Source organism: Zootoca vivipara, chromosome 4, assembly GCF_965207765.1.
Source record: "Zootoca vivipara chromosome 4, rZooViv2.hap1.1, whole genome shotgun sequence".
NCBI lineage: Eukaryota > Metazoa > Chordata > Lepidosauria > Squamata > Lacertidae > Zootoca > Zootoca vivipara.
Window position 1 is genome coordinate 87,605,455 of NC_142587.1, and position 26,378 is coordinate 87,631,832.

At 46.7% G+C, this 26,378-nt stretch overlaps 1 protein-coding gene across 1 annotated transcript in view; it reads left to right on the plus strand.

Annotated features, from left to right (window-relative positions):
* Positions 1-22,196, plus strand: part of MAML2 (mastermind like transcriptional coactivator 2) — a 145,013-nt gene extending 122,817 nt beyond the window's left edge. Inside the window, exons 3-5 of the mRNA XM_035116594.3 lie at positions 11,891-12,076; positions 15,392-15,503; positions 18,652-22,196. Coding sequence (XP_034972485.3) covers positions 11,891-12,076; positions 15,392-15,503; positions 18,652-19,643 — 1,290 coding nt within the window. The 3' untranslated portion in view covers positions 19,644-22,196. The remainder of the gene's footprint in view (positions 1-11,890; positions 12,077-15,391; positions 15,504-18,651) is intronic.
* The last annotated feature ends 4,182 nt before the right edge of the window (positions 22,197-26,378 follow it).

Genomic DNA, 26,378 nt, shown 5'->3' on the forward strand with positions numbered 1-26,378 from the left:
GGTATAGTAGGCATGGGAAAAGCACTAAATAAAATCAGGTCCTTGGGGCATCCAAGAAGCCTGATTCAGATTCTTTCAGACCAGACTGGAGTGGCTGAAATCTATTCCAAACCGGATTCACTCCCCAAGTCCATTAAAAAAAAATGAATCCACTTTGAGAAGCTTTCTCCACCCCACCCAAGAAGGACCTCATGGTGCTCACAAACCCCATCTCCTCCCTATTTCCTTTGTGTCGGCACAAAAGAATTTGGCCTCTGGGATTGGCTGGGAAGAGATCAGTGCAGCCATGTGTAAAGTTTGCAAGGCACGGGAGCAAACGTGTCATTAAACATTAGAAGTCATTCAATCACACCCATGTCTTCATTGACTGAAGAAAAAAGGAGAGAGGGAGAGTCTCCGTACAACTAGACACGAAGAAAGGTGGCTCTCTTCTAAGCTGCCCCTTTTCTTGCTGCCTCCATCGCTGGCTTTCGTGGTGGGTGTTTGGGGAGCAGGGGCTGCTTATTCCAATTCTGCTTTGTGTTTCCTTCTCCCACTACGATCTAGGTTACATAACCCGCTTCCAGGGAAACTCAGCAATTTGCTCCAACAAATAGAGTGAAAAGGTGAAGTGCCCTGATCCGAACGGTTAAGTCAGCTCCCAGCTATTTTTAAACTTGCGGTTGGCCTTCCTGAATACCTGCGTGCCTATGATGTCAGGGAGAGAAAACTTAGCAGGCTGTTTGTTAGCAGGCAGCGAAGAAGAGGGATGGCAACTGGCGTATTACTGTTTCCGCGCACAGAGAGAGAGAGAAAGAGAGTGTCTTTTTTCCCATAGATTAAGTGGGAGGGGGAAAAATAAACAAGACGGCAGGAGAAAAATGAACACGGAACAATTATAGTAAGAGATGTCTTAATTGCCTCTGGCTCAAAATAAGAGCTCTGCTAGATGTTGGAGGCAGGCGCCACCTGCCGGTCACGAGGGGCATTTTCGGAAAAGATCAGAAACAGAATTGAAAGGAAAGTTGGGCAGCCAATGTTTGAGCTGGGCAGATGCTGTGCATTTAAAGCTTGCTTTGAATGTGTCGTGTTTATGCAGCCCAAATGTTGCGCTGCAGAACATAGGAAGCCATGCTCTCCAACATTTCTCCAATGGAAATAGGGACGTCCCATTCCATAATGATAATTTCACTATTTATACCCCACACATCTTACTGGGTTGCCCCAGCCGCTCTGGGCAGCTTCCAACATGATAAAACATAATAAAACATTAAACATTATTTTTAAAAAAAACTTCCCTATACAGGATTGCCTTCAGACAGCTCGGGCGTAAGATAACACTATACCCTCCAACATTTCTCTGATGAAAACAAGGACATCCTGCCGTGCCCTCCGACATTTCTCCAATGAAAATAGGGACATCCTAAGGAAAAGTGGGGCATTCCAGGATCAAATCAGAAACCAGGACGGCTTCTCTAAATCAGGGACATCCCTGGAAAATAGGGACACTTGGAGAGCTTTCTACTTTAGTCCTTCTAGCTGTATTTTCAGCTAGAAAACACAGGGTTTCAGGCAGGACAGTTTTCCGGCCCTACCTGCAGGTGCCAGGGATTAAACTTGGGACCTTCTGAATGCAAAGCCCCTTCCCCTTCGTTTATCAATGCCCTTCTTAAAATGTGACACGCACACATCAGACCTGGACACAGTATTCCAGATGCAGCCTGACATAGGAAGATACCTGCCGGATCAGAACCAAGATGCACCTAGTCAAGAAGCACCACGATTCCAACAGCGATACCCAAGAGATACTTTGAGGAAACTGCCAAGTAGAGCTCAAGGGCGAAAGCTTTCAGTTGGAGGAGATTAGGAATCTTTCCTTGATTGCGTTGGGGGGGCGGAGGCAGCCGTCCCTTTTCAGTTGCTTCTTGCAAGGACCCCCTTAAAGCAGGGGTCTTCTTCCCTGGTCCCATATATCTAGACTATGTTAGGCATCGTAAATTGGAGAAACGGAAATTAGAGAGCAGGGAGAAGGTTAAACTCATCCCTGAGATCTTTTGGACTTACTGCTTTGTCACCTGAAGGCTACCAGAGTCATTTGTTGATTTTAGCTGCATGCTGATGCTATCTTTTCTGTTGAATTGATGTACAAGCTGGGAAAGGGGATCATAGCTCAGTGGCGCAGAACGCATGTTTTGCATGGGGAAGGGCCCCGAAAGCACAAGTTGGGCAGCTGTTAACCGACCAGGGATCCCAGGCATGTTGTTGAAAAGCACAGGTTGTATACAGGCTTAGCCATGATTAAACTAATTTAAATAAATGGGTTTTAAACTACCTTTAGAACTGCAGTGTGGATTGGGGTATTGAAGACCTTATAGTGCAAGCCCCTGTTTGAAGAGGTAAATTTCCAGCCCAAGGGCCGCATTTTGTCATAGGCAGCTTTCCAGGGGCCAAATTCCAGTGGTGGGCATGGTCGGATGAGAATGTGGATGGTTGTAAAGCATTGGTTCTGATCCGGCAGGTATCTTCCTATGTCAGGCTGCATCTGGAATACTGTGTCCAGGTCTGATGGGTGCATGTCACATTTTAAGAAGGGCACTAGGTTGTAGAATTGGAAGGGACCACGAGGGTCAATCTAGTCCAACCCCCTGCAAATGCTCTACCGACTGAGCTATAGTTCAGCAACTGTAAACTGATTGCTAGGGGAAAGTCCTGGGGAGGAGGGGACTTTCATTCTTGGCAACTGATTCAAGTTGTAAGGCCTAGCGGAGATGAGCTGCTGTGCTCGATAGGCCTGACACACAGCCAAGGGAAGATCATGGGTTTTTTGCTAATAAAGAGTTAACTCCAACTATGAATGGTGTGATTTACTGCTGGCTCGCTCTTTGGCAGGAGAGTCCCAAGAGCCAGGCAGAGAAGCCTGGAGGGCTACATTAGCCCCCTGATTAGGGCCGGCCCAAGGCATTTCGCTGCCTGAGGCAACGGACAAGATGGCGCCCTTCCCCAAGGCGCACACAGAAGCCAATTGGACTGGTAGTTCAACCTTACTCCAATACTAGTGAAAGGACAATGTCTTCCACTGCACTTGAGGGCAGCAGGCTATTGCAGGTGGTACATACAGGGCTCTCATAGCTCTGGCTCCCCGCTTCTCAGCAACTGCCGCCTGAGGCAGCTGCCTCACTCTGCCTCATTGTAGGGCCGCCCCTGACCCTGAGATTCCCTACCCTTGGGCTCCTACACCGACAATTCGGACCCAGAGTCCTACGCGGAAAGCCCAAGTATTGAACCTGGTATCTTCTGCGTTTGAAAGCATGTACAGTGGTACCTCGGTTTACGAACTTAATCCATTCCAGAAGTCTGTTCTTAAACAGAGGCGCGCTTTCCCTAATGAGGTCTCCCGCCACCGGTGCCCTTCCACCGTTCGGCTTCCATTCTTAGACCGAAGTAGAGTTTGCAAACCGGGACACTACTTCCGGTTTTGCAGAGTTCATAAACGGAATAGTTCATAAACAGGGTTCTTCTTAAACCGAGGTACTGCTACTGTACTCTCCCGCTGAATGATTGCCCTTCCCCACAATGCGAGGGGAAAGATGGCACAATGTAAAACCTCTGGGTGCCCGACAGTTACACAGTTCCTAAGAATAACTGTTGCCCCCATGTGGTCTTTTTCCTCCCTCCCACCCACCCCTCTTTTTGGATTGCTGGAACAAACCGAGGATGGCCTCAGCAGGACGAAATGTAGATATGATCTCACTGTCAGGCCTTGAGCATGAGAAGAATGTGCAATGAAACGCTGGCAGGCATACCTGTGGTTGGGCTGACTGAAAGGAGAGAGGGAAGCGTACAACTTTTTCTGTTGTTAATTTCCAAACTCTGCAAAAGAGGACAATCACCAGTCAGGCATGTATTATATCAGGCCTCAAATATCTTTTTATTTACTGTAAGGTGGGAAATATAATTTTACGTCCCGCTTTTCTCCTCCTCCTCCTCCTCCTCCTCCTCCTCCTCCCTGCTTTTTAAAAGACAATTCCTTTAAGCCACATTTTCTCCCTTCCCTGGAAGAAATTGTGCATGATTATGGCAACGAGGCAGCGTAAATGAAACAACTGAGTCATGCAAACACATTACTCTTGGCTCAAGTAATCTTTCCTTCTCTATCTCAGTTCCTCCGTGCTATATAAAAGATTACTTTAATCTCTTAAGAACATGACAGTGTCAGAATATTTTCTTTCTCTCTCAGCTCCTTTCTTGTTCACCTACACACGCAAACAAGTATTATTTCATTACATTTTTAAAATTATATTTCTGTGCTGCTTTTCACTGACACAAATCACAAAGCTGCTCACATGCAATAACAATAATAATAAGAACGCCCACAGTTGCAACATGAATCACATAGAACAATCAACTAACCATCGGTTGTAATTACTAGTCGTCAGCAAAACAACCCCCTTCTACAAAACACTACTGTATTAACAAAACAACTAAAAAAAATAAGCTAAGCAGCACAACCACAACAAACATCATGTTATAAGGTTCACAAAGCACTACAGCACTCAAAACAATATTAGCAACATTAACAAACTAACAACCGAAAACATACCAAGCATGGCCCTTCCTGTCCTCCACCCAAGCAAGTGAGAACCATAGAATAGCAAAGTTTGGAAGGGACCCGGGGGTCATCTAGTCCAACCCCCTTGCAATGCAGGTATCCTAGCTAAAGCATCCAAGACAGATGGCCACCCAGCCTCTGCTTTAAAACCTCCAAGGAAGGAGAGTCCACAACCTCGCGAGGGAAGCACTGTTGAACGGCTCTTACCATCAGAAAGTGCTTCCTGGTATTTAGTCGGAAATCTCCTTTCCTGTAACTTGAAGTTGAAGCCATTGGTTCAAGTGCTTCCCTCCAGAGCAGGAGAAAACAAGCTTGTTCCATCTTCCATGGGACAGCCCTTGGGATATTAGAATCATTATCAAGGACACAGTCCAGCCAGGCAAATATACTCTCAGGGATTTTGAAGCAAGGCTGGGAAAAGTGTGGCCTGAGAAGTAGCAAGGTCCAGATCAAAATATTTGGAGGGTTTCTTTTGGCTACTGGGCTTGTGATTCTCCATCGCTAGTGCAAACTGTGGAACAAGGAGGACCTTTTGTCTGGCTCAGCAAAGGACCAGTGTTCCGACTCAGCTTTCTATATTCCCATGAGACCCCCTTGGTTTTAACTCATCTTATGGTACCCTGCCCTGATGTCACTCTCTGGTGAGGGGCAGCTTTAAAATATTTGAGATAGATAAAGAAAAGGCATCTTGCAAACAAACAAACAAAATCTCTAGGAAGGTGGAATTGGGACAGTGACTTCCAACAGAGAGGGGTACCCAGAAAGCTAGGCTCTCCCCCACCCCACCCTTCCAGCGCAGTGGGTCTTTCCTTCTCCTGAGCTGGTGGGAGGAACACACCTCGATTTGCAAGGGGCCGCAACAGACGACACAGCCACGCTCTGGCAGCCTCCGCGAGGAAGCTTCTGCCAAGTCGGAGGGGTGACTTTGTGGGGATCATGGTTGGATCAGCGCCTCTTGGAAGCCTGCCCAAACCTCAGACAAGGAACCTTTTGGGAACGTTGTCTGAGGTTTCGCAGCCCCCAGATGCTACCTAAAATGACATTTAGGTCGGTCAAACTCTCGTCCTGAGTTTTTGCTTTAATTACCGCGCGGTTTCAGTGGGGTTCTTCCTATTGCATATTTTAATTAGGGATGTTTGAGCTTTAATGCTTGGCTCATTGAATTCCATCCTTGTAAACGGCTTAGAATCCTGTCTTGGTAAGCAGTCACAAATGCGTTTCCATTATATGCCTTACGATTAAATTGTGCATCACCAGCAAACGCAAATACCACGCTGATCTGTGGGTCGCATCCAACTGTGTTACACTCAATGTATAAGGTAAAGGATCTAAGTTATTAGGCCTGTGACCAATAGACTCGTAGAATCGTAACAGGGGTATACCATGGGCGAGCAAGAGGAATGGCAAGGGAGCTGAGATTGTGGCAGTGGGTGAAAGCTGACCAAAGGGGCAGTGTGGCAATGCAGGTGGAGGCAGCGAGCAAGCTGGGTTTGCAGTGGCTGGGCAGGTCAAGCAAGGGATGTGGTGCTGCAGCACAGGTGGGCCGAGTCAATGAGGAATCTGGGCTTGCAGTGGTATAACACAGGCATCCCCAAACTTCGGCCCTCCAGATGTTTTGGACTACAATTCCCATCATCCCTGACCACTGGTCCTGTTAGCTAGGGATCATGGGAGTTGTAGGCCAAAACATCTGGAGGCCGCAGTTTGGGGGATGCCTGGTATAACAGGTTGAGCAAGGAGTGGCACAGGTGAGCTGCAGAGGTTTGGGAGGGGAAAGGCTTAGGCAAGGACTAAGGGTAGGGGGCTTTGGTGGGAGTGGGGTGGTGGAGGTTGGAGAGGGGTTGGCAAACAAAGTTTGCAGGGGTGTCAGCCCCTAGAATGTATGTGTTTATAGATAAAGATACATACCGTGGTACCTCGGTTCTCAAACGAAATCTGTTCCGGAAGCCCGTTCGGCTTCCAAAACGTTCAAAAACCGAGGCATGGCTTCCCATTGGTTGCAAGAGCTTCTTTGAACATACTTTTTATTAATTTTACAAAATACAAAAAAGCAAAAAAAAAAAGGTACATACTTAAACCCCTTTTCCACCTCCTTCCTACCCACCCACATGGGTCCTCCCCTGCCACAGAAGTATCCCATGTATGTGAACAGTCAGAGATGGTCCATTTTATGCTTGGGTTTCTGTCCTCCCCCCCCTCCCCTGGCCCCAAAGCCCCCCCTGCCACCAGGGAGCTCCAGCAAACCAGGGCAGTACGCAGGAGGACATCCATCCAACCATCTATTGTCATACCAAAAAAAAAAAAAAGAGAAAAATAGAAATAGGAAAAAAGGGGAAAAAAAAGAAAGGGCGAAAAAAGAAAAAAAGAAAAAACAATACAAAACAAAAAAATTTTCTTGCATTCATAGTTGTAAAACCATATTTTGTGGGCTTCCCCTCCCCCCCCCTTCCCCGGTTTTCATCCCTTTTTTATCATCTGCAACAGTTTCTTACTTTATAAAAATACACCTTTGCATCTTATACAACTTATAAATCAATTGTTAACATTTTCATCTAATATTCAAATCACTGAGAAATCAAACTCCCATTTTCTCTTCCCGTGCCTAATTTTTTGTTTTTTCTCCCTCTATAAGCCTCCATATTTTCACATTTTCCAAAATCCATTCACTTTTAAAACTATAACTATTCTCAATTTAACCTTACATCCCCGATTGCCGGCTTCCCCCCCCAATCCAGCAAATTCCAAAATCAGCAGACCAGTTATAAACCTGTTAATCCATCCTTAATCACAACATCACTTTCCCTTCACCCCACCCCCTGTTTACAGTCTTTTGTCATCCAGGCCACCATACAGGACCCCTGAATTTCTTCTCTTCTCTGCATATTTTTTCCTTCTTCCCTGTGGGCGTTCTGGAGTTCCAATGATACCAATCGTGCCCCCCTCAAAAGCAGGGCACTCCATCCAACTTTTTGTAGAGTAAAGTCATCATTTTTTTCGTGGTGTGCTTCATTTTGTGTTGAATCATCACAATCCTCATCTTCTTCTTTTCCTTCCCCATCATTGTCATTCTCACATTCATCTTTTTCAGCGTCAAAAGCTTCATCTCCTAAAAAATCATATTCCGCCATCACCTCCTGGAATTTTTCCTGTAACTCTTGCCGTCGTGTCTCCTCTTGACATAACTCTATTCTTGTTTCCCACATTAAGGTCAAAACAGACCGCTGGAACTCAGGGGAACACTTTTTTGTTGACATATTTCAGTCCTGCCAAGGTCAAAACTTGTCACGTGGGGTGGAATATGATCACAGTTTATTTTTCGACTCCATTTTAACAAGCTGGCTGCATTCTTCAAGTCTTATTGACAATAAAGTTCGAACTCACATTTCACAAACACTTAAGCCAAAAAAGAAATTCCACAAAGTCCAGAAATACAAAGTGAAGTAAAATTTGACTTATAAAACCTGACAACTCACTGGGTTGTCTGGGCTGCCGGCTCCCGAGTGGAAAGGTTTTTTTTCTTAGGCTGTGCCTCTTATTGCAGGGCAGTCATAAACCGCAGTCTCTCTCCCCTTTTCACCCTGCATCAAAGGGGAGATTCTCTTTGATGCCTTTGAGGGATCCTTTGAATTGTAAATCTTCTGTTTATGGCTTCGGGTTTCTATTTACTGTCTCTTTTGTTGCCGTGGGGGGGGTGGCTTCCTCTTTTCTCCCCTCTCTCCCAGATCCAAATTGTTTTATAATAATCCAAATCATGAGGTTACTTACAGTCTTTTCCAATCGTTTTATTTTCGGAAGAATCCAGCGCTCTCCGCCTTCGGCTTGAAGCTTCTCCCTGCTAGAATAACGTTGCCGCTCAAAATGGCCCCCGCGACTTCTACCCTCCTCGCTCCGGAGCTCTTATTAGAGCTAGCCGAAGAGTTGGGGAGTCCGGATTGGGTCTGTGCCGAGCAAATTGCCCTCGGGACGCCCTTCCCGAGGTTCTAAGGGGCGCAGCGTCGCTCTCGCTGCCCTCCCCACTCCTAGCAGAGACGGGCCGTCTCGGAGACGAGACAAAGCCCCGCCGATCGACGCTGGCGCTGAACCCGGAAGCCCGATCCGGTTGCAAGAGCTTCTTGCCCGCGGCAGAAGCTGCGTAGCACGTTCGGCTTCCGAAAAACGTTCGAAAAAGGAAGCATTTACTTCCAGGTTTTTGGAGTTCGAGAACTGAAATGTACGACAGCGGAGGCGTTCCGGAACTGAGGTTCCACTGTAGTTCTATATCTCAAAGTCAGCCATGTACCCCGCAACTGAGATAGGGTCTGTGGTTCATTGAGGAGGGAGATTTTAATTTTCCAATCAGAAATTGCTCTTTGATGCTGCCATTTCCACCTGCTGTCTTTCAGAAAGTAGTAGCATCAGGGATGGGGGATTTTTGGTGGCAAAGTAGTTAAAACCCTCCGTCCTCGCTGCACCCCAGTTTGGTAAGAAAGTAAAACAGATCACCAGTTATAAGCCTGTGTATTGAAGAAGACACTTAAGCAAAGCACATGTTTTGTCTTTTACAATTTAGGGGCAGGTGGTAGCTCGCTGGCAGAGCCTCTGCATTGCATACAGAAGCTCCCAAGTTCAATCTCTGGCACCTCCAAGTAGGGCTACGAGAGACTCCCTGGCTCTGCTGCCAGTCAGAGTAGGAAATACTGAGGTAGATGGACCAGTGGTCTGACTTGGTACTTCCTGTATTCCTATGATTCATGCTTTCAGACACTTTTACCCAGAGAAAATGATGAAATGTTGGCCCACGGGAATTCAAAAGTGTGTGTCGTTGTGCATTGTGGACATTTTATAAAATAAAATAAATGCAGCACTGTTTGATCGTGCATGGGTACCCTGTAGCCCAGACAGGAAATATGTCAGACTGCCCCGGCAGGAGGCTGCACTGAGCACGTGCAGAAGCGAACAAGACACCACTTCATGATTCATCACGGCCAACCATTGTCCGCCTTTCAAGGCTTGACAAGGCTAGTGACGAAGGGCTGCTTTGCCGTTGCTGTTGCTACGTGATCGCAAGCGCAAATCTGGAGCTTAAGGAAGGGCGCAACTCTCTCTCTCTCTCTCTCTCTCTCTGGGGTCCCGATTATCTATCTGCCGTCTATTTCACAGCCTTCGATATATGTCTTAATCACCAAAGTTTCTAAGCGGTGTACATATAAAATTGCAAAAAAGCATATGCAACGGATAAAATCCATTATCATAAAGAGAGAAAAGGACCTTGAATGCCTACTGGAATAGAAAGTTCTTTGTCAAACACCTAAAATTGAGCAGGGAGTTGGGGGCTGGTTCAATCTTAGCCAGGAGGGAGCTCCAGCAAGTCAGACCGACAATACTGAATATATGGCTTCTGGTGGTTATGAGCTGAGCATCTGAGCCCGATGGAGGAGCAGGGCCAGAGACTTGTGTGTGTGTGTGTGTGTGCTGCCCAGCTTATATGAAAAAAGGCAAAGTGTGGTAGTTTCTGGAGAAATGAAATAATTTTTATTCCTTAGTTTTGCCATAAACTTCAGAGCAATGAGTGGGGGGACATCTGCACTGTCTGCAAAGTGAAACCACATGAATCCCATTACAGGATATAAAAAGACAACAATAGGAAGAGCATAGCTTGGAAATGGAATGCAAAGCCAATCTCTTTAGCCATAATTTTCCTTTCAAAATACTTTAAGGAGGACGGTAGTTTGCACAAGACCTTAGCAAACAGCAACCTTAAAATATCTTGCAACCTAAGATTAACTTGGATCAGTCACCCACTTTTTAAAACGTCTATGTAACTAATTGCTCTCACCCCTGCTGTGTACCCAGTGGTACTGGTTCCTCTTTGAAATTGGACTTTTCAAATCTGATTCAGGGGCACCATTAGATGGAGATAAAATGAGCCTATTGCCGGTCACTGCTTGGACCAGGAGGTCAGTTTTGTCCCATTCCATCAGTTTCCCCACTTTAGGGCTCATCCCCTCTTCTGCTTGTCCCATGACTATAAAGCACAGGTCTGTCGGTTTCCCCCCTGCCGTGCTCCTTTCCCATGGAAAAACCCACTCTTTAGTGCTAAATTGGAGCAAATGTCAATCTGGAAAAACCCTGAATTGCCATTTGTTCCCACTGAGTGCAAAAGAGCAGTTTTCTCCAGGGGGGATCAGCAGGATCCGAGGAAGTGTGAATCAACCCTTAGTTTGTCCCATTGAATTGAATGGAAGCCACTGAGAACTAAAGGTTCCTTGACCAGGGTGAGCTGCCTTGTTAACTGCCAAGCCCTGTCCATGGTTCTGTTTCTTGGTCACGGTAGTGTGTGACAGAGATAGAAAGTTTTTTTTTGAGAGAGAGAGAAAGAGAATATATTTTTGTGGTTTAATTTTTTGTGGTTTTTAAATGGCTTATAATGTTGTTGTCTTTTAATTGTTGCTACCTGCCCTAGGGTGAAGGGCGGGTAATTAATTAACACAAACAACAAGCAGGTTGCCTATCGAAGCACTGGGATGATCTTTTGGGGAAGCCAAAGTTGCATCTTGCATAGTAGATCCTGCATTGATCAGGAGGCAAGACCAGGTGACTTACACAATCCCTTCCAACTCTATAGTTCTAGTACTTTTGGGGTGTATTACAGTCTCTGGGCACAGATACACATTGCACCTTAATTTCAGATCCTTGTACCGGTGACCATCAAGCACAACCCTGCTTTGAGCTCTGTCTGTGGGCCATGCTAGAGTATAATGGGGTATCGGGTGAGCGGGGAGGAATATTGGGAACTGGCTTGAGACAAATAATGAGAGAGCGAAAGGATAGCAAATAGACAAAAAAGTTCTCCACCCCACAGAGAAGAAAGTTTCAGAAGTGGGTCATGCTGTGACTGTGTTGATGGTTTTTGTTGATGTGTTGTTGTTTAGTCGTTTAGTCGTGTCCGACTCTTCGTGACCCCATGGACCATAGCATGCCAGGTACTCCTGTCTTGCACTGCCTCCCGCAGTTTGGTCAAACTCATGTTCGTAGCTTCGAGAACACTGTCCAACCATCTCGTCCTCTGTCGTCCCCTTCTCCTAGTGCCCTCCGTCTTTCCCAACACCAGGGTCTTTTCCAGGGAGTCTTCTCTTCTCATGAGGTGGCCAAAGTATTGGAGCCTCAGCTTCACGATCAGCTTCTACATCTTTGTTGATGTAGCCATTGCTATATAATTTTAATCAGCCTCCAAAAGCCTGGGGAAGCACTGGTTTTCCATTTTTGCCTATGTGCATCTTTGCAAGTCTTTATCTTCCTCTTTTTTTCTTCTTTCTTTTGCAGGATCAACACTCCGTGCTGGGCCAAAGCGCAGGCCCCAATCCAACGTCAAACGCTTGCACGAATCCAAATGCTGCGAGCAGCTACATGAACTCACCTCAGCAGGCTCTGCTGAATCAGCAGCTGAAACAACAACTCCTTCTGCAGCACCAGCAGCAGCAACAACAACAAAAGATACTAACTGAAGCGGTAAATTTTCAGATTCCCTTTTCTATTTTCTATGTAAATCGGTGCCGTGTAGAATTCAGAAGCTGGTATTGCGAAAACAGCGACTGGGTCATTCTTAGTCTGCCCATTTCACCTGCTCTGCTTGTATTTGGAGGGTGAGGGAAGCTCCCACAGGAGGAAATGGGAGCTTTTGTTTTCCACGGGAGCTTTTTTTCCAACGGGAGCTTTTTCCCCAATGCAGATTGCAAGCGTGGGGTGCCATTTCTTGATCAGGAACACAGTGGGTTGCAGAGGGCTGAAGGCCCACCCCCGTGCCCTATGCTAGCGTCCCAATCCAGACTGTTAAAGTGCAAAAAGATTCCCTGCACTAATTGTACACGGGAACAATTCGCACAACAGACCCTCCCGTGGATTTAGAGTAGTGCAAAACCACAGCCAGTGAGTGTGGAGATTGGGGTGAGCTGTTTAGATTAAACTTTATGTGCAATGCAAACTGTCATACGCTGAGACAGACCGCCGCTTTGCCCTCTCTACACTTCCTGGTGTCTTGTATTTTTATTCCTATGTTTGAAATAATTTTTATTTGATTTTACAAGTATAGAGTTATAACAATACAAAATACATATCCATATTTGGAGTTTTCTCTGAATCTCTTGACTTCCCACATCCCCCTCCATGGGTCCTATTATAAACCTTTTCAACTGCATATTATTTCATCATCCAAATTTTATTTCTCTCCATTTTATCCTTGATATCGTCTACATTACAAGTGTTATTGCAGTCCTGCTAATTTTTTCATCTGCTTACAGTGGTCTCTCAAGTAAATTATGAACTTTTCCCATTCTTTATTGAAGTTTTGGTCTTCTTGGTTCCTGAGCTTTCCGGCCAGTTTTGCCATTTTGACATAATACAACAGCTTAGTTTGCCATTCTTCCCTGGTAGGGACTTTGTCTTCTTTCCATCTCTGGGCTAGTAGTATCCGTGCGCCTGTCGCTGTGTACATAGAAAGTATTTTCTTTTCTTTTTTAATCAATGAATTTTTATTGTTTTTCTCAGATTTTTTTACATCAACAGATACATTTGTACATTACTTGGCTCTATCAAGCTTTGACTTCCCTCCTCCCTTAAGTAGATACCTTAATTCACTTTACTCGCGCGTTTTACAATCTCCCAAAATTAAATGCTAACTCAATACCAAAGATTATACCCGTATTAAATCAATGTTGTAGGATCTCATTTATGCCCGCCAGAGTCTTTAAATTCTTATAGTTCTCCTTTGCATAGTCCATAAATTTACTCCACTCTTCTCTGAATTTCGTGTCCTCCTGGTCTCGAATTCTGCATGTCAAATTTGCCAGCTCTATATATTCCAACATCTTCACTCGCCATTCCGCAATTGTAGGTAGTTCCTGCACTTTCCATCTCTGGGCTATTAATACTCTCGCTGCCACTGTGGCTTACATGAACAGTCTTTGGTCTGCTTTTTAAATGTCATTTCCCATCAGCCCTAACGAAAAAGTCTCGGGGTTTTTTGGGAACGTATACTTAAATAGTTTTTTTAGCTCATTATCAACTAATTCCCAAAAACTTTTGACTTTGTCATATGACCTTTGGTTCCTGGTGCCTTGTGGAGTTGCCTTGAGGTCCTTTGAATTGGGGATGCAAAGGAATTAAACCTGCCACACCTTTTGCATGTGGAGCCTATGTTTGTTTGCCAAGCGTTGGTCCCTTCTCCCCTTTCCAACCTTGCAGTGATTCCTCAGTGCAAGTTAGCAGCCTGACACAGGGCGGTTGGGAAGGCTGTGCGTTCAGCCACAAGGAAAGCAGGTTACAGGGCAGCCAAACTGCTGGCGCACAGCAGCAAGTTCCATTTCCTTCCTCAGCAGATGCTGGCAGCGCACGGGGACCACCCATGCTCAGTGCCTGCATACCTTCGGGCGACACGTTCTCTGCTTACTGGACGCCTCTCGCAGACTGCAGAGCTGGGCCGAAAATCCCTTCCTTCTGTAGGAAGAGAGAACTCCTTTTGACAATCTGCTGAGAGGGAAAGCATTCAAAAAACTAGTTTTTAGCCAATTCGTGCTGCTGGCTTCACCTCCCCCCTCTCCCTTTTTTTTGGGGGGGGGGGGTGTTAGTTATAGCAGGGAAGCCTTGCCAAGTATGTCAAAAGTAGGCATGGATCTTGGCAGCCAGAAGACCACAGTCCCAGATTCAGCTGGCTTTCTGCAAGCCACCCTCTCTTTTTTTGTACCCCATCTGCAAGCAATATGGGGATAATAAGCCCGGTCTACCTTGTAAGGTTGTTGTAAAGCATGGGTAGGGAACCAGTTGTTGTTGTCATTGGGCATGATGGCTGGGGCTGGTGGGAGATGGAGTCTCGACACCATTTGGAGAGCCTCGGGTTAGACAGTGGAACGGACTCCCTTGGGAGGTGGGAGGTTTTTAAGCAGCGGTTGGATGGCCATGTCTCATGGATGCTTTAGTTTCCTTCATTGCAGGGGGTTGGACTAGATGACCCTAAGGGTCCCTTCCAACTCTACAGCTCCATGATCCCTGTTGCAAAGGTTACTGAAATAATTGTGTGTAGTGTTTAGAACACAATTGCTGGGTATAGGTTTATTATTCTGTCCAGGTTTGGCAGCAAGGGGAGCGTTTTTCTAAGGCTAATAATGGCACTGGGGGTGCAGTTTTCATTAGAATTGTGACTGGGGGTGGAAGGGTTAAAAATTTCCTTTCCCCCACCTCTCTCTCTCCCTATGTCTTGATGAAAATAGGGAGGACCACTACATTTATAATTAAAACTTTAAAACCCTGATGTAGTTGCTAACTATGCCCTTAGAATCACGTGTAGTTTTGTCTCTATTCCCTAGCATTTTCCCTAGATTTGAAGCATACAGCCAATAGTAGTAGCAGTAGTTATATTATTATTATTATTATTATTATTATTATTATTATTATTATTCTATTTTTTATTAGTTAAATGCCTCCCATCTGACTGGGGTGCCCCAGCCACTCTGTGTGGCTTCCAGCAAAATATAAAAAGCACAATCAAACATTTAAAGCTTCTCTATACACAGCCCTCATCCTATCTTTGCTGACCCAGCCAGTTCCCTGACACCCCGCCTGATGTCATGTGGGAAGGCGGCAGAATCTGCACGCCAGACACACCTGCAAAACCTCCCCATGCTTCCTTCTGTGCCATGGCCTTGAAACCGGCATCGCAGGAGTCTCCCCCGAATACAAAAGCCGTTCCGAGTTGTGTTCGCGTTCAGATCGCTCTCCATTTGGCTAACGGAGAGAATGGGTTCACCTTCTCTTTTCTTTCCAATCCCATAGGAGAAAATGACTCCGCAGGATCAGCTGAACCGGCACTTGACGAGGCCCCCGCCAGATTATAAAGACCAAAGAAGGAACCAGGTCAACATGCAGCAAACACATCCGTATTCAGGTAAACACGCTTGAAGGCAGCAGTAAACGAAGAGGACAGCTGCCAATGACTCGACTGGTTTTGAGTGCAGTCGTACCTTGGTTTTCGAATTTAATCCGTTCCAGGAGTCTGTTCAGGAGTGTCCTGCAGCAAATCGGAAGCCACGCTAGACACTTCTGGAAATCATTCAAAAGGCGGAACAATCACTTCCGGTATTTGATCGTTCGTGAGCCGAAACATTTGAGTTTGGCTTCCAAGGTTCCATTGTATAGGAAATGTAGCCCTCTGCCCTACCGACAGTTTGCGACCCGTCCCCCCCGTCTCTGGGGTCAGGCCAAATGACCCGTCTAGTCCAGCATTCTGCTCTCACGGTAGCCAACCAGATTCCCGCAAGAAGTCCACAAGCAGCACTTGAGTGGTGCAGCACTCTCCCCTCCTGCGGTTTCCAGGGTGGCGTGTATTGAGAAACACACCACCCCTGAAAGTGGAGGTGGTGTTGGGGAAATTTAAAAGGGGTTCCTAGGCTGGAAGTATCCCCCGCCTCTTAATGGTCTAGCTGGAGGATAGAGAGGGATGTGCATGCATGTGTAGAAATTAAGCTACCATGCAAAGGCAAAATTTGCATCCATCGCTCGGCTCGCTTTTGCCTCTCGCTCCACCCACCACTGGCATTTGGGCCTGAGAAGGGCATGCAACCCTCAGGCGGAAGAAGTTTCTCTGCCCCAGTTACGAAGGGGGCGTGTGACAGACATCTGTTTGCAAACTAAGGGTGCTTGTCTGGAGGCTAGGACTGGTAAACCCTACTCAGACCTTATAAAAATGTCCAGGAATGTTTGCACTGGCTCCACCCCACCTCACACACACACCCGGCCTCCACGCTTTGGTTTTGTATGCCTTTTCCACCCAAATATGCATATGTGCATTTTTATTTTAACTGAAACCGTATTGCAAAATCAACAGGCGCATGCAATTGGATGGTTAGCTGTGTTCCACTCTGTGTGTAAGTCTGGGAGTAGCGAATAAGGTCAGTGCACTTGGAAATGCAGACTGAACTAAATCCTCTGCCACCCCTATCTCGGAGTGGGGGCCCGAGGGGCTGTATGCCTCACCCCTCATGTCGATTGTCATTCCTGGGCGTGAATTAAAAAACCGGCACATCCCCCAGTATCACTGACTCACTCCTCTTGGTATCGAAGGTCTGGTTATGTTTTCTGCTCGACGCTAATTGGAATGAAATTTCTTCCCATCTGGTCTAAATCAGTGTGGCCAAAAAAAAGGGGGGGGGTGCGTGCTAAAAATAGCAAGCAGTTCAGAGGGGAAAAAGGAAACTTTGTCTTTGGAGTGAGATAGAAAACCAGTGTCCCAACCGCGGTGCCCTTTTAGGCAACTCATGTCTCTACCCAAATAATATAGGGCATGCGAGTCAACATGTTCCAGCTTTGCTAGTCTTCAAGAGACTCCAAAACACTTTGGTATCTTTTGCTTGCAATGGACTGTCACGGGCAGCTAGGTCTGGAAGGTTGTTTTATTCCAATGACGGAGGAGCCGATTCTAGCCAGAATGGTGTAGTGGTTAGGGTGCCAGGCTAGAAGTTTGGAGACCAGGGTTCAAGTCCCCACCCGAGCCATGAAGCTCACTGGGTGACCTTGGGCCAGTCACTGCCCCTCACTGGACATCCACCGAAGCTGAACTTTGAGGGATTCAGCTCAGATACAAGTTAAACCAAGGGTGCCAACTTGAATAAAATATTGGGGAGGGACCAGGTAAGCCCCACCATGCTTGATCACGTGATGCAGTACACACATGCCATTTGAAGGGCAATGCCCATCAGCTTTGGGGAGGCCGTCCCCCTCAAATATTTTATTGGGGGCCTGAAGGGACCTCGGCCCCTGGAAACTGCAGGAGGGGAGAGGGCTCTTGTGCTCAGGTCCTGAGTGTGAGCTTCCCACAGGCATACAGTCGGGCACAGTGAGAACAGGACGCTGGACTAGATGGGACATTGACCTGATCCAGCAGGCTCTTACTACATTCTGATATTGCAGGCCCATTTCTAACCCTTTTACCATATATTTGTATGGTGGTGGTGCTGCAGTTGCAGCCCCCCTTAGATCAGGCCACGACCTGGTAGTGGGTCCCAACCCAGCAGCAGAAGAGTGCTCTCATTTCCTACTGGGACTGTCAGTTCTGTGTCCAGGGCTGCTGTCTACCAGCTCCATCCATAGCTGCCAAGTTTTCCCTTTTCTCACGAGGAAGCCTATTCAGCATAAGGGAAAATCCCTTAAAAAAAGGGATAACTTGGCAGCTATGGCTCCATCTGGTACTCAGGCTGAGACCCTACCTGCCTGTAGACTGTCTCGCCAGAGTGGTGCATGCTCTGGTTATCTCCCACTTGGACTGCTGCAAGCCACTCTACATGGGGCTACCTTTGAAGGTGACTCAGAAACTACAACTAATCCAGAATGCGGCAGCTAGACTGGTGACTGGGAGTGGCCACCAGGACCATATAACACTGGTTCTAAAGGATCTTCATTGGCTCCCAGTGTGTTTCTGAGCACAATTCAAAGTGTTGGTGCTGACCTTTAAAGCCCTAAATGGCCTCGGCCCAGTATACCTGAAGGAGCATCTCCACCCCTATCGTTCAGCCCAGACACTGAGGTCCATCTCCGAGGGCCTTCTGGCGGTTCCCTCACTGCAAGAATTGAGGTTACAAGGAACCAGGCAGAGGGCCTTCTTGGTAGTGGCGCCTGCCCTGTGGAATGCCCTCCCATCAGATGTCAAGGAAATAAACAACTACTGTATCTGACTTTTAGAAGACATCAGAAGACAGCCCTGTTTAGGGAAGTTTTTAATGTCTGATGCTTTATTGTGTTTTTAATATTCTGTTGGGAGCCGCCCAGAGTGGCTGGGGAAACCCAGCCAGATGGGCGGGGTATAGATATGATGATGATGATGCTTAGGGACCAACACATAATTCTCTTGTGTTCTAAGGACCTGGCAGGGCTAAGAGAAATGTCCAGAGAGTCGTGCTCCTTTTCCTCCGGTAGGGTTGTGATGGGATTCTGGTGGGAGGGTTTCCCATGGATGCTCTGGTTCATGGGTCCTGTTCAGAACCTAGAACTACATGATCGATAAGATATTTTTCTTTCTCCTCCCGCCACCCTTTTCCCAGGTGGATCGCCAGCCGTGAGCGTCAGCTCCAACCTCTGCTTTTCCAACTCGATTTCAACTCCCAGCCTCTCACCACAGGCATCCGGTCTTTTGACCACCACTCACGGAGCCAGAATGCCTTCTCTCCCGACGACACGCCACCTGGTCTGCTACGGGAACATTCCTTGCAGCCAACCCAGCGCATACAGCGTGGCTGCATCAGGCGCGATCCAAGTGTCGCAGCACAGGAACCCGAACCAAATGATCTCCAACCAGCAAAGCAATTCCGCAGCATCTCGGCAAGGGCCGCCGGGGCAAGGCAGTAATAACAGCCTGTTGGCGTATGACGGCGGGCCCGGGATCAGCTCTCAGCAAGGCAAACTCAGCTTGAACCAAGGGACTTCTTCTGCACCAAGGCCTCCGAACGTCATGGTCAGCTCAAATTCGGCAACTCCAACCTGGGCCTCACAAGAAACAGGAGCGAAGCAGCAGGAAACACGCAAGGCCGTGGGGTCCCCTTTCCCCGCGGGCAGCCCCTATACAAACCAACCGCTGCAGCACACATCTGCCCACCAGCAGTTTCCCCAGCGCGCCATGGGGCCTGCTCCTAACCAGCTGGCCGCCCCACAGATAAGAACGCCCACGAGCCAAATGAACCAAACTCTAAATGGGCAAGCGTCTGGGGCGCCAAAATCCCTGGGGGCAAGGCCTGGCCAGGTACGGGCTCAGACAGTGCCACACTTAAATCCACCCGGGGTTAGCATGGCAGCGCCAAACTCCTTGCCGTCAAACCATTTCCCATCTAGTAGTAGCCAGGCTTCTGCCAGGGCCTACCAGGGAACCGACCACACCAGCGACCTGGCATTTGACTTTCTGAACCAGCAAGGCGACAGCATGGGGCCGGCCCTCAACAGCGACCCGGACTTCATCGATTCTTTGTTAAAAACAGAGCCGGGTAACGATGACTGGATGAAGGACATCAACCTTGATGAAATCCTAGGTGGCCACTCCTGAGGCAGAGCAGCAGGCGGTTGCAAACTCACGGAGCGGGTGGCAGTGGTGTTTGGTTTTTTAAGGCCCGAAAGCCAGGATTGCACTCCGCAAAGTTTTTCAGAGGGAACGTGTCTTTGGAGTGTTTTCAGGAAAACCAAACTTTGCTCTCCCGATGGTTCAAGGGGCTCCTCGTAGTCGGGAATGAGGAGCGGAATCAGAGAGGTGTCTGCGCCTGTTCAAAATGTGTAGGCCCATCTTCGTACCTAGAAAGCTAAGCAAGAGCACAGGAGGAGACGTTGGTTGCTTGTCCTACTCTTGTGTAGCTTGCATAGCTGTTCACTTGGGCATGCGGACACATAACCACAAATTTTGAACAGAGAAGAAAAGGTATATCCCAGAAAACGTCCAGCCTGAAACTGTTGAGTTAATTTATCAGGAGCAGTTGTGAAAAATCGGGAAAGTGCATTGGTCAAGTGCATACTTTTTATAGAGAGGGTCACAGCTTTTATTCCTTCCACCACCAGGTAAGGTCAGAATGACCTGCCTGAAACCCTGGAAGGCCACAGATTGCCTGTGTAGACAAAGGCAATACCTTGGTTTTCGAGCAGCTTGGCTCCCGAACGTTGCAAACCCGGAAGTGACTGTTCTGGTTTGCGAACTATTTTTGGAAGCCGAAAGTCTGACGGGGCTTCCGCAGCTTCTAATTAGCTGCAGGATTGGCAGCTTCCTGCAGCCAATCAGAAGCCACAATTTGGTTTCCGAATATTTTGAAAGTCAAACGGACTTTCGGAACGGATTCCGTTCGACTTCCAAGGTATGACTGTACTGAGGTAGGCAAATAAGGGGTCTGATATTCACAGTATGTGCTATGATACCACTTTAACGGTCATGGCTTTCCCCTGCCCTCAGGAATCCTGGGAAGTGTAATTTGTTAATGGTTCTGTGAGATTCGCCATGGCGAAACTTACCGGAAGAATTAAGAAATCAAGATAACAAATTTTTATATATTAAAGAATGGAAATGGTTTATTGAATATAAGGAACCGCAGAAAGAGGGGGAAGAAAATCAAGCTTTGAAATGTCAAAATGATTGTAAAATTAGTGAAATGTATAAACTTGAAAAGTATAAATAAAAAGTTTTTGTTTTTTTAAGGGCCTCAGGGAGATGTTAGGAGACCCCCTGTTCCCCTCCCAGAGCTACAGAGCTATTGGTTTAACAACCAACCCTTCTTCCCTGGGAACTCTGGAAATTGCAGCTCTAGACCCTTAAGAAACCGCATTTCCCAGGATTCTCTGGTGCTAAAGTGGCACCATAGATTTATAGTGCAGATGTGGCCTTGGAATGAGGCAGCTCCCTGTGCCAGATTATTGAAATATTAGTGCCTCCATCCAAGTCTACCAAGTGACTTTGCTGTGCCTGCCCAGTCTCTTCCTTATAGAGCAGAATGAATACGGAGTACCAAATTGACTGAGGATTAGAGAACTTGAGCCTAAGATTTAAACTAATTAGCTCCAGGGGAAAGCGTAATATTCAGCCTCTCCATCCCAACACAAACACACCTGGCTACATTAACTTTCACCTCCAAAAAGCATCCCCTCTCACAGTCCTAGACCATGAGCCATTTCCTCACATCTCCCCACTTTATCCAGCCAATCAGGGCTGAGGTGTGGGGCTGTTCTTTAAGGGTAATCCAAATTTTCCAATGACTGTCCTCTGCATAAGGGAATCCCGGTGTCTCTTTACAAACACACACACACGCACAAAATTCCAGTGCTCTTATTTTGAGAGAGAAAGGGGGAGGGAACCAATTTGTTTCTCCCCCCCCAGAGAATCCTAGGAAGGAACTGCAGGGTGCTTAGAGTTATTGGGACACCCCTCCTAGAGACACAATTCCCAGCACTCTTAGCAGACTAAATTTCCCATGGTCCTTTGGAGGGAAGCCATGACTGTGACAATAGTTTGAGACTATATCCAACAAAAGACAGTTGGGATGCTGCGCCAGTGAGCCGCCCACCATATTTATTATCGACAATGCTCCCTACTGGGGGCATTGTGGGTGATCAAAATGATGAGCAGCTCATAGCCCCAGCCACCTTTTTTTGGGGGGGGGCTATTAACACTCCTGTTGGGGGCCCATAGCAGCTCAAAGATGCTAGACACCGATTCTGAGCATCTGCTTCTGAAATTAATCAGAGTTATGAAACTGCCCACGGGCTTGTGCCTCTTTCCATTTATTTCAGAATGGCACGTGCAAGAAAAGTTACCCATTGATGGCACCTTCGTGATCAAAACAGGGAAACACTGGGGTGTTTTTTTTTAATGAATTGAAAACGAAGGCAGACCCTGCAGTTTTTTATACCGTTATATATCTTCTTTGTATCGTTACAGTAAAAATGCACTACCCTTATATTTTGCATTATTGAATCAGGAACTCTTCTCAGTATTGGGTTGTAAATATATAGAAACTTTTTGTAAACTTTTGTACAAAAAAATGTAATATTTTGGTAGGAATACTGAAATCATATTCTTTGGGTTATATTTATACACATGTGGAATAAAAGTGTACTGTCCAAACTTTGTATTTTATACAGAAAAGGGGAAAAAATGCTTACCTTTTGTATCTTAATATACAATGTTGTTGGTGGGGGTTTTTTTTTTTGTTTTATTTTCATTCTGAGACTTAAGAAATGGCTTAAAAGGAGGCAGGAGGAGAATCTCAAAATAAAAGTTGAGGATTTGATCTCCGGCTTTGTAGTGGCACCTCGAACACTTGCCAAATTCCTTAAGTGCGCAGCTCATTCTGAGAAAGCAAATAACACTGTAGACATGTCTGGGGAATTTGATGTGGTGTTCCAGATAAAATTTGCATCGGGCTGCTTCCTCAAGACCTGTTTCCTCTTTGCAGCACTTGACCATCTTTCCTGGAGCGGAATTAGGGCTTCTTCTCACGAACTGTTACATTGGAATAACCCTGGGGGGAGAGCTTCCACCCTCCCACAGTGGATCCCAGTGGATCCCAGAGGTCTTCAGGACCCCAGGGGTTCAGAAAACACCGAGTGAGCTCTTCACTCGAATAAGTTTAGAGCCCTTGGTTTGATTCTACCACCAACTGGGATGCCAAAGTCCTAGTAGTCCTACAAGCATACAACTCTGCTGAGTGAGTGCACCTGAGCAGGATCTAAATATGTTCAGCTGAACATCTGTTTGGAGTTTATACATGTATCGTTTTCTTATCATTCTTCATTGAAGTCATATGCCGCCCTTTAGCCGTAGATCTCAGGGCAGTTCACAACATAAAATTACATCTTTTAGATGCCAGCCAAGTCTCACCTTTTCGCCTGAGCCTTTAACACCAATTCAAACCAGTTGCAATCTATTAGCAATTCGTCCTGGCTGCAACTGTTTTTCCTGTTATTTGTAACCCTGCTTGATTAGCTTCCAGCTTATCGTCAGTTATTTCTGGTTCTCATTTCATGTATATTTTTAAACCCTTGTTGCAAGCTGCCTTTCATTTATTTAACCAGGACTTTTTGAAACCTTGATCACATCACAACTGCCTTGAGTTTTTTCAATTTTTCTTTTTTCTGAAGGCGGTGTTTCTGCACTTACACACATTTTTGTGGGAATAAAATCAACAACATTCACATGGGTGCACAAACATGAGAGATTCCAAAGACATGTATTTTAGCCAAGATGGTGGAGGGCCTGGTACAGTTGACCTTTTCCCCCCACCTACAAAAAACGTTCCCCTTCTCCCTAAAGGACTGCATGAACTAAATAAACCTTATTTTATTTTTAAAATGAATGAATGAACTATGCATATTAGTATATTACAACACATGGAGATGAAGGGCTGAGATGCACAAGGAGCAAAACAACAGGCAATGAGGCCCCTGCGGGTGTCAAGCCCAGGTACAATTGCTCCAATTGCACCATTATAATCCAGCCCTACTTTTAGCATCATGCACGAAGATATCCTCAGAGCATCTAATAATTTAGGGCACCAGGATAATGAAATTAGTACAGTATTTGGGAATCTGACCGTGAGAAGGAAAGTTTGCACAACTGCCAGAAGACCAGAAGACTGAAAAACCCAACAGTGAACAGATTAAAAAAACAAATACAGTTGTACTGGATCCCTAGTTCAAATCAAGCCATTCTTAGCTGGGGCTGGGTGCAAAACCAGGTAAGGTGGCGCTCTGTCGCCCATCAACACTGAGGACCTGGACAGCAGACTGAGAAGCCACCCAGAAATCACCTGGTCAAAGTCTTGTCCCCCGAGAGGTACTGGATGTCCCATTTAACATTTAACTGATTACAGCTATTTCTAAATCTGCATCTATACATACAAATTAATATGTGCAAATTTGTGCCCTCTTAATGGTGATTCATTTTGGGGGGCTATATTAGCCTACAGGCACACAAGATGTAAATATGATGGGTGGTCTCCCCAGAATGAGTTCAAGGTACCAGTAATGTAAATTACACTCATGGCAGACAGCACCCAAACCACCTAGGAAGCCTTGTGATTTTAAGTCCTCAAGGACAAACCAAATTCTGTCTTGTTTCCCCCCCACACACACCTCTCCTCATCCTTCAGAGGGGCAGAGATGACCAACAGGTGCCTAAGAACAAAGGGCATCTACTCCAGCATCCGATTCTCCCAGCGGCCAACCGCCTGCAAGGAGGGTCTGGGTGCAAGAACACTCTTGCTTGCAATTCCCACTGAGAAATTGGTATTGAGAGGCAAACAGTGCAGGCAGAACTCCTGGCTTCCCCTTCAATGCCTGCATCCTTTATTCACAATACCCGGTTTCCTCCTCCTTTCCACTTCTCCCTTTCGTTTCCTGACAATTCTCCATGAAAAGGAATTGTTCAAATGTTAGAACGACAGGTCTCATCCCGCTATTCCACAGCCATCAGCATTCTGCGTGGCAGAGAGATTTTCCAAGCGTGCACAGACTTGTGTGCATGGGGAGGGGGCCAAGCTGTGTGAACCGAAGCAGGTAGCCTGGTATCCATCAAAGCAATTGAACCATATGAAACATTTTAAAGAATCAGTTTGTAGGCAAGTTCCTAGTCCTTACCATTCATCCCACTTTCTTGATGCCAGTTGACCAGAACACTGCAGAAGGAAGCTTCCTTCCTATGCCATGGCTCTCCAGAGTTTCAGGCTCTTTATACCCAGTATACCTGAAGGAGTATCTCCACCATCACCGTTCAGCCTGGACACTGAGGACCAGCTCCAGGGGCCTTCTGGCGGTTCCCTCACTGCGAGAAGTGAAGTTACAGGGAACCAGGCAGAGGGCCTTCTCGGTAGTGGCGCCTGCCCTGTGGAACGCCCTCCCATCAGATGTCAAGGAAATGAACAACTTATCTGACTTTTAGAAGGCAACCCTGTTTAGGAAAGTTTTTAACGTTTGATCTTTATCGGTTCTATTAATAATATTTTGTTGTGAGCTGCCCAGAGTGGGAAACCCAGCCAGATGGGCAGGGTATATTATTATTATTATTATTATTATTATTATTATTATTATTATTATATCTGTTACCTGACACTAAAATGCCCTAGGGACACAGGATCCCCTAGAAAACTCCCTGCCACCATGCATGTCCCATCAGCTTCCATTCTAAACTTCCTCCCTTTATACAAAGGCCCATTCTAGGCCGGGATCCTGTTCTCATAGCAACCAATCAGAAACACATCATGCCTGCTTTCCCCGGTTTTTTCTCGGGAGCAGCTAGCAAGATAGAGCCACAGAACTGGCCTCAGGAGCAATCAAGCCACCTGCTTAGAGGTGGCAGTGGTGGGTAGGTCTGGGCACCAAGGGCACGCTAGACTGGTTCCACTGGCATGCCCACCCCATCCTGCCTTCTAGCCAGCCAAGTAAGCTGAAGCAATCCACACCAGCTCTCTTCCTTGTGCTTCCCAACAACTGGTACTTGGGAGTCTTAATCACCACCGACCCTGGAGCCAGGACACAGCTAGTACAGCCATTGACAGCCTTATCCTCAACAAAGCTTTCCAGACCCCTTTAAAGCTGTCCAAATTGGTGGCCACCGCCGCATCTTGTGGCGATGAGTTCCGTAGTTTAATGCTGCACCATTTACCGTAGATCGGCGAGGATTTCAGACTCCCAGTTCTTCAAGCCCCAACAGCAGCAAAACGGTGCCCCTGTGGGCATGGGCGTAGCCAAGATTTATGCTGGGAGAGGGCAGGACCCCCAACTGCTCTCCTCATCCTCTGTCTGGCTCTTTCTACCGGTAGCAGATTCCTAACGAAATAGTCTCAACGACTGGTGTGTTAAATTAATTTCTTTTGACATAGCTCAGTTGGTTGGAGCGTGGTGCTGATAAATGCCAAGGTTGCAGGTGTGATCAGCTGAATATCCCTGCCTAACAAGGGGTTTGGATTTAAGATGATCCTCAAGATTCCTTCCAATTCTTTGATTCTATGACCCCGAGTGCTCAGAAAGGTGTGTCAAAATCTTTCCACGAGTATTTCTTATTCATTTATTTATTTACTTGATTTGTGGGGGGCGGGGACAACGCAGCCCACGCCTAACAGAGCTTAATTCCAAGACCCACAAAAACCAGAGGCAGCCCTTTGGGACCCAAATGAAGATGATGATGACAAGCGGGTCTTGCAAGCCTCTCCGCCGCCTCCTTTTCCCGCCCTCCCGCTTCTCCTCCCGGGCGCAGGAGAGATGCAGCTTCCTCCTCCCTTAGTGGGTGGAGGGACGGAGCATCATCCGC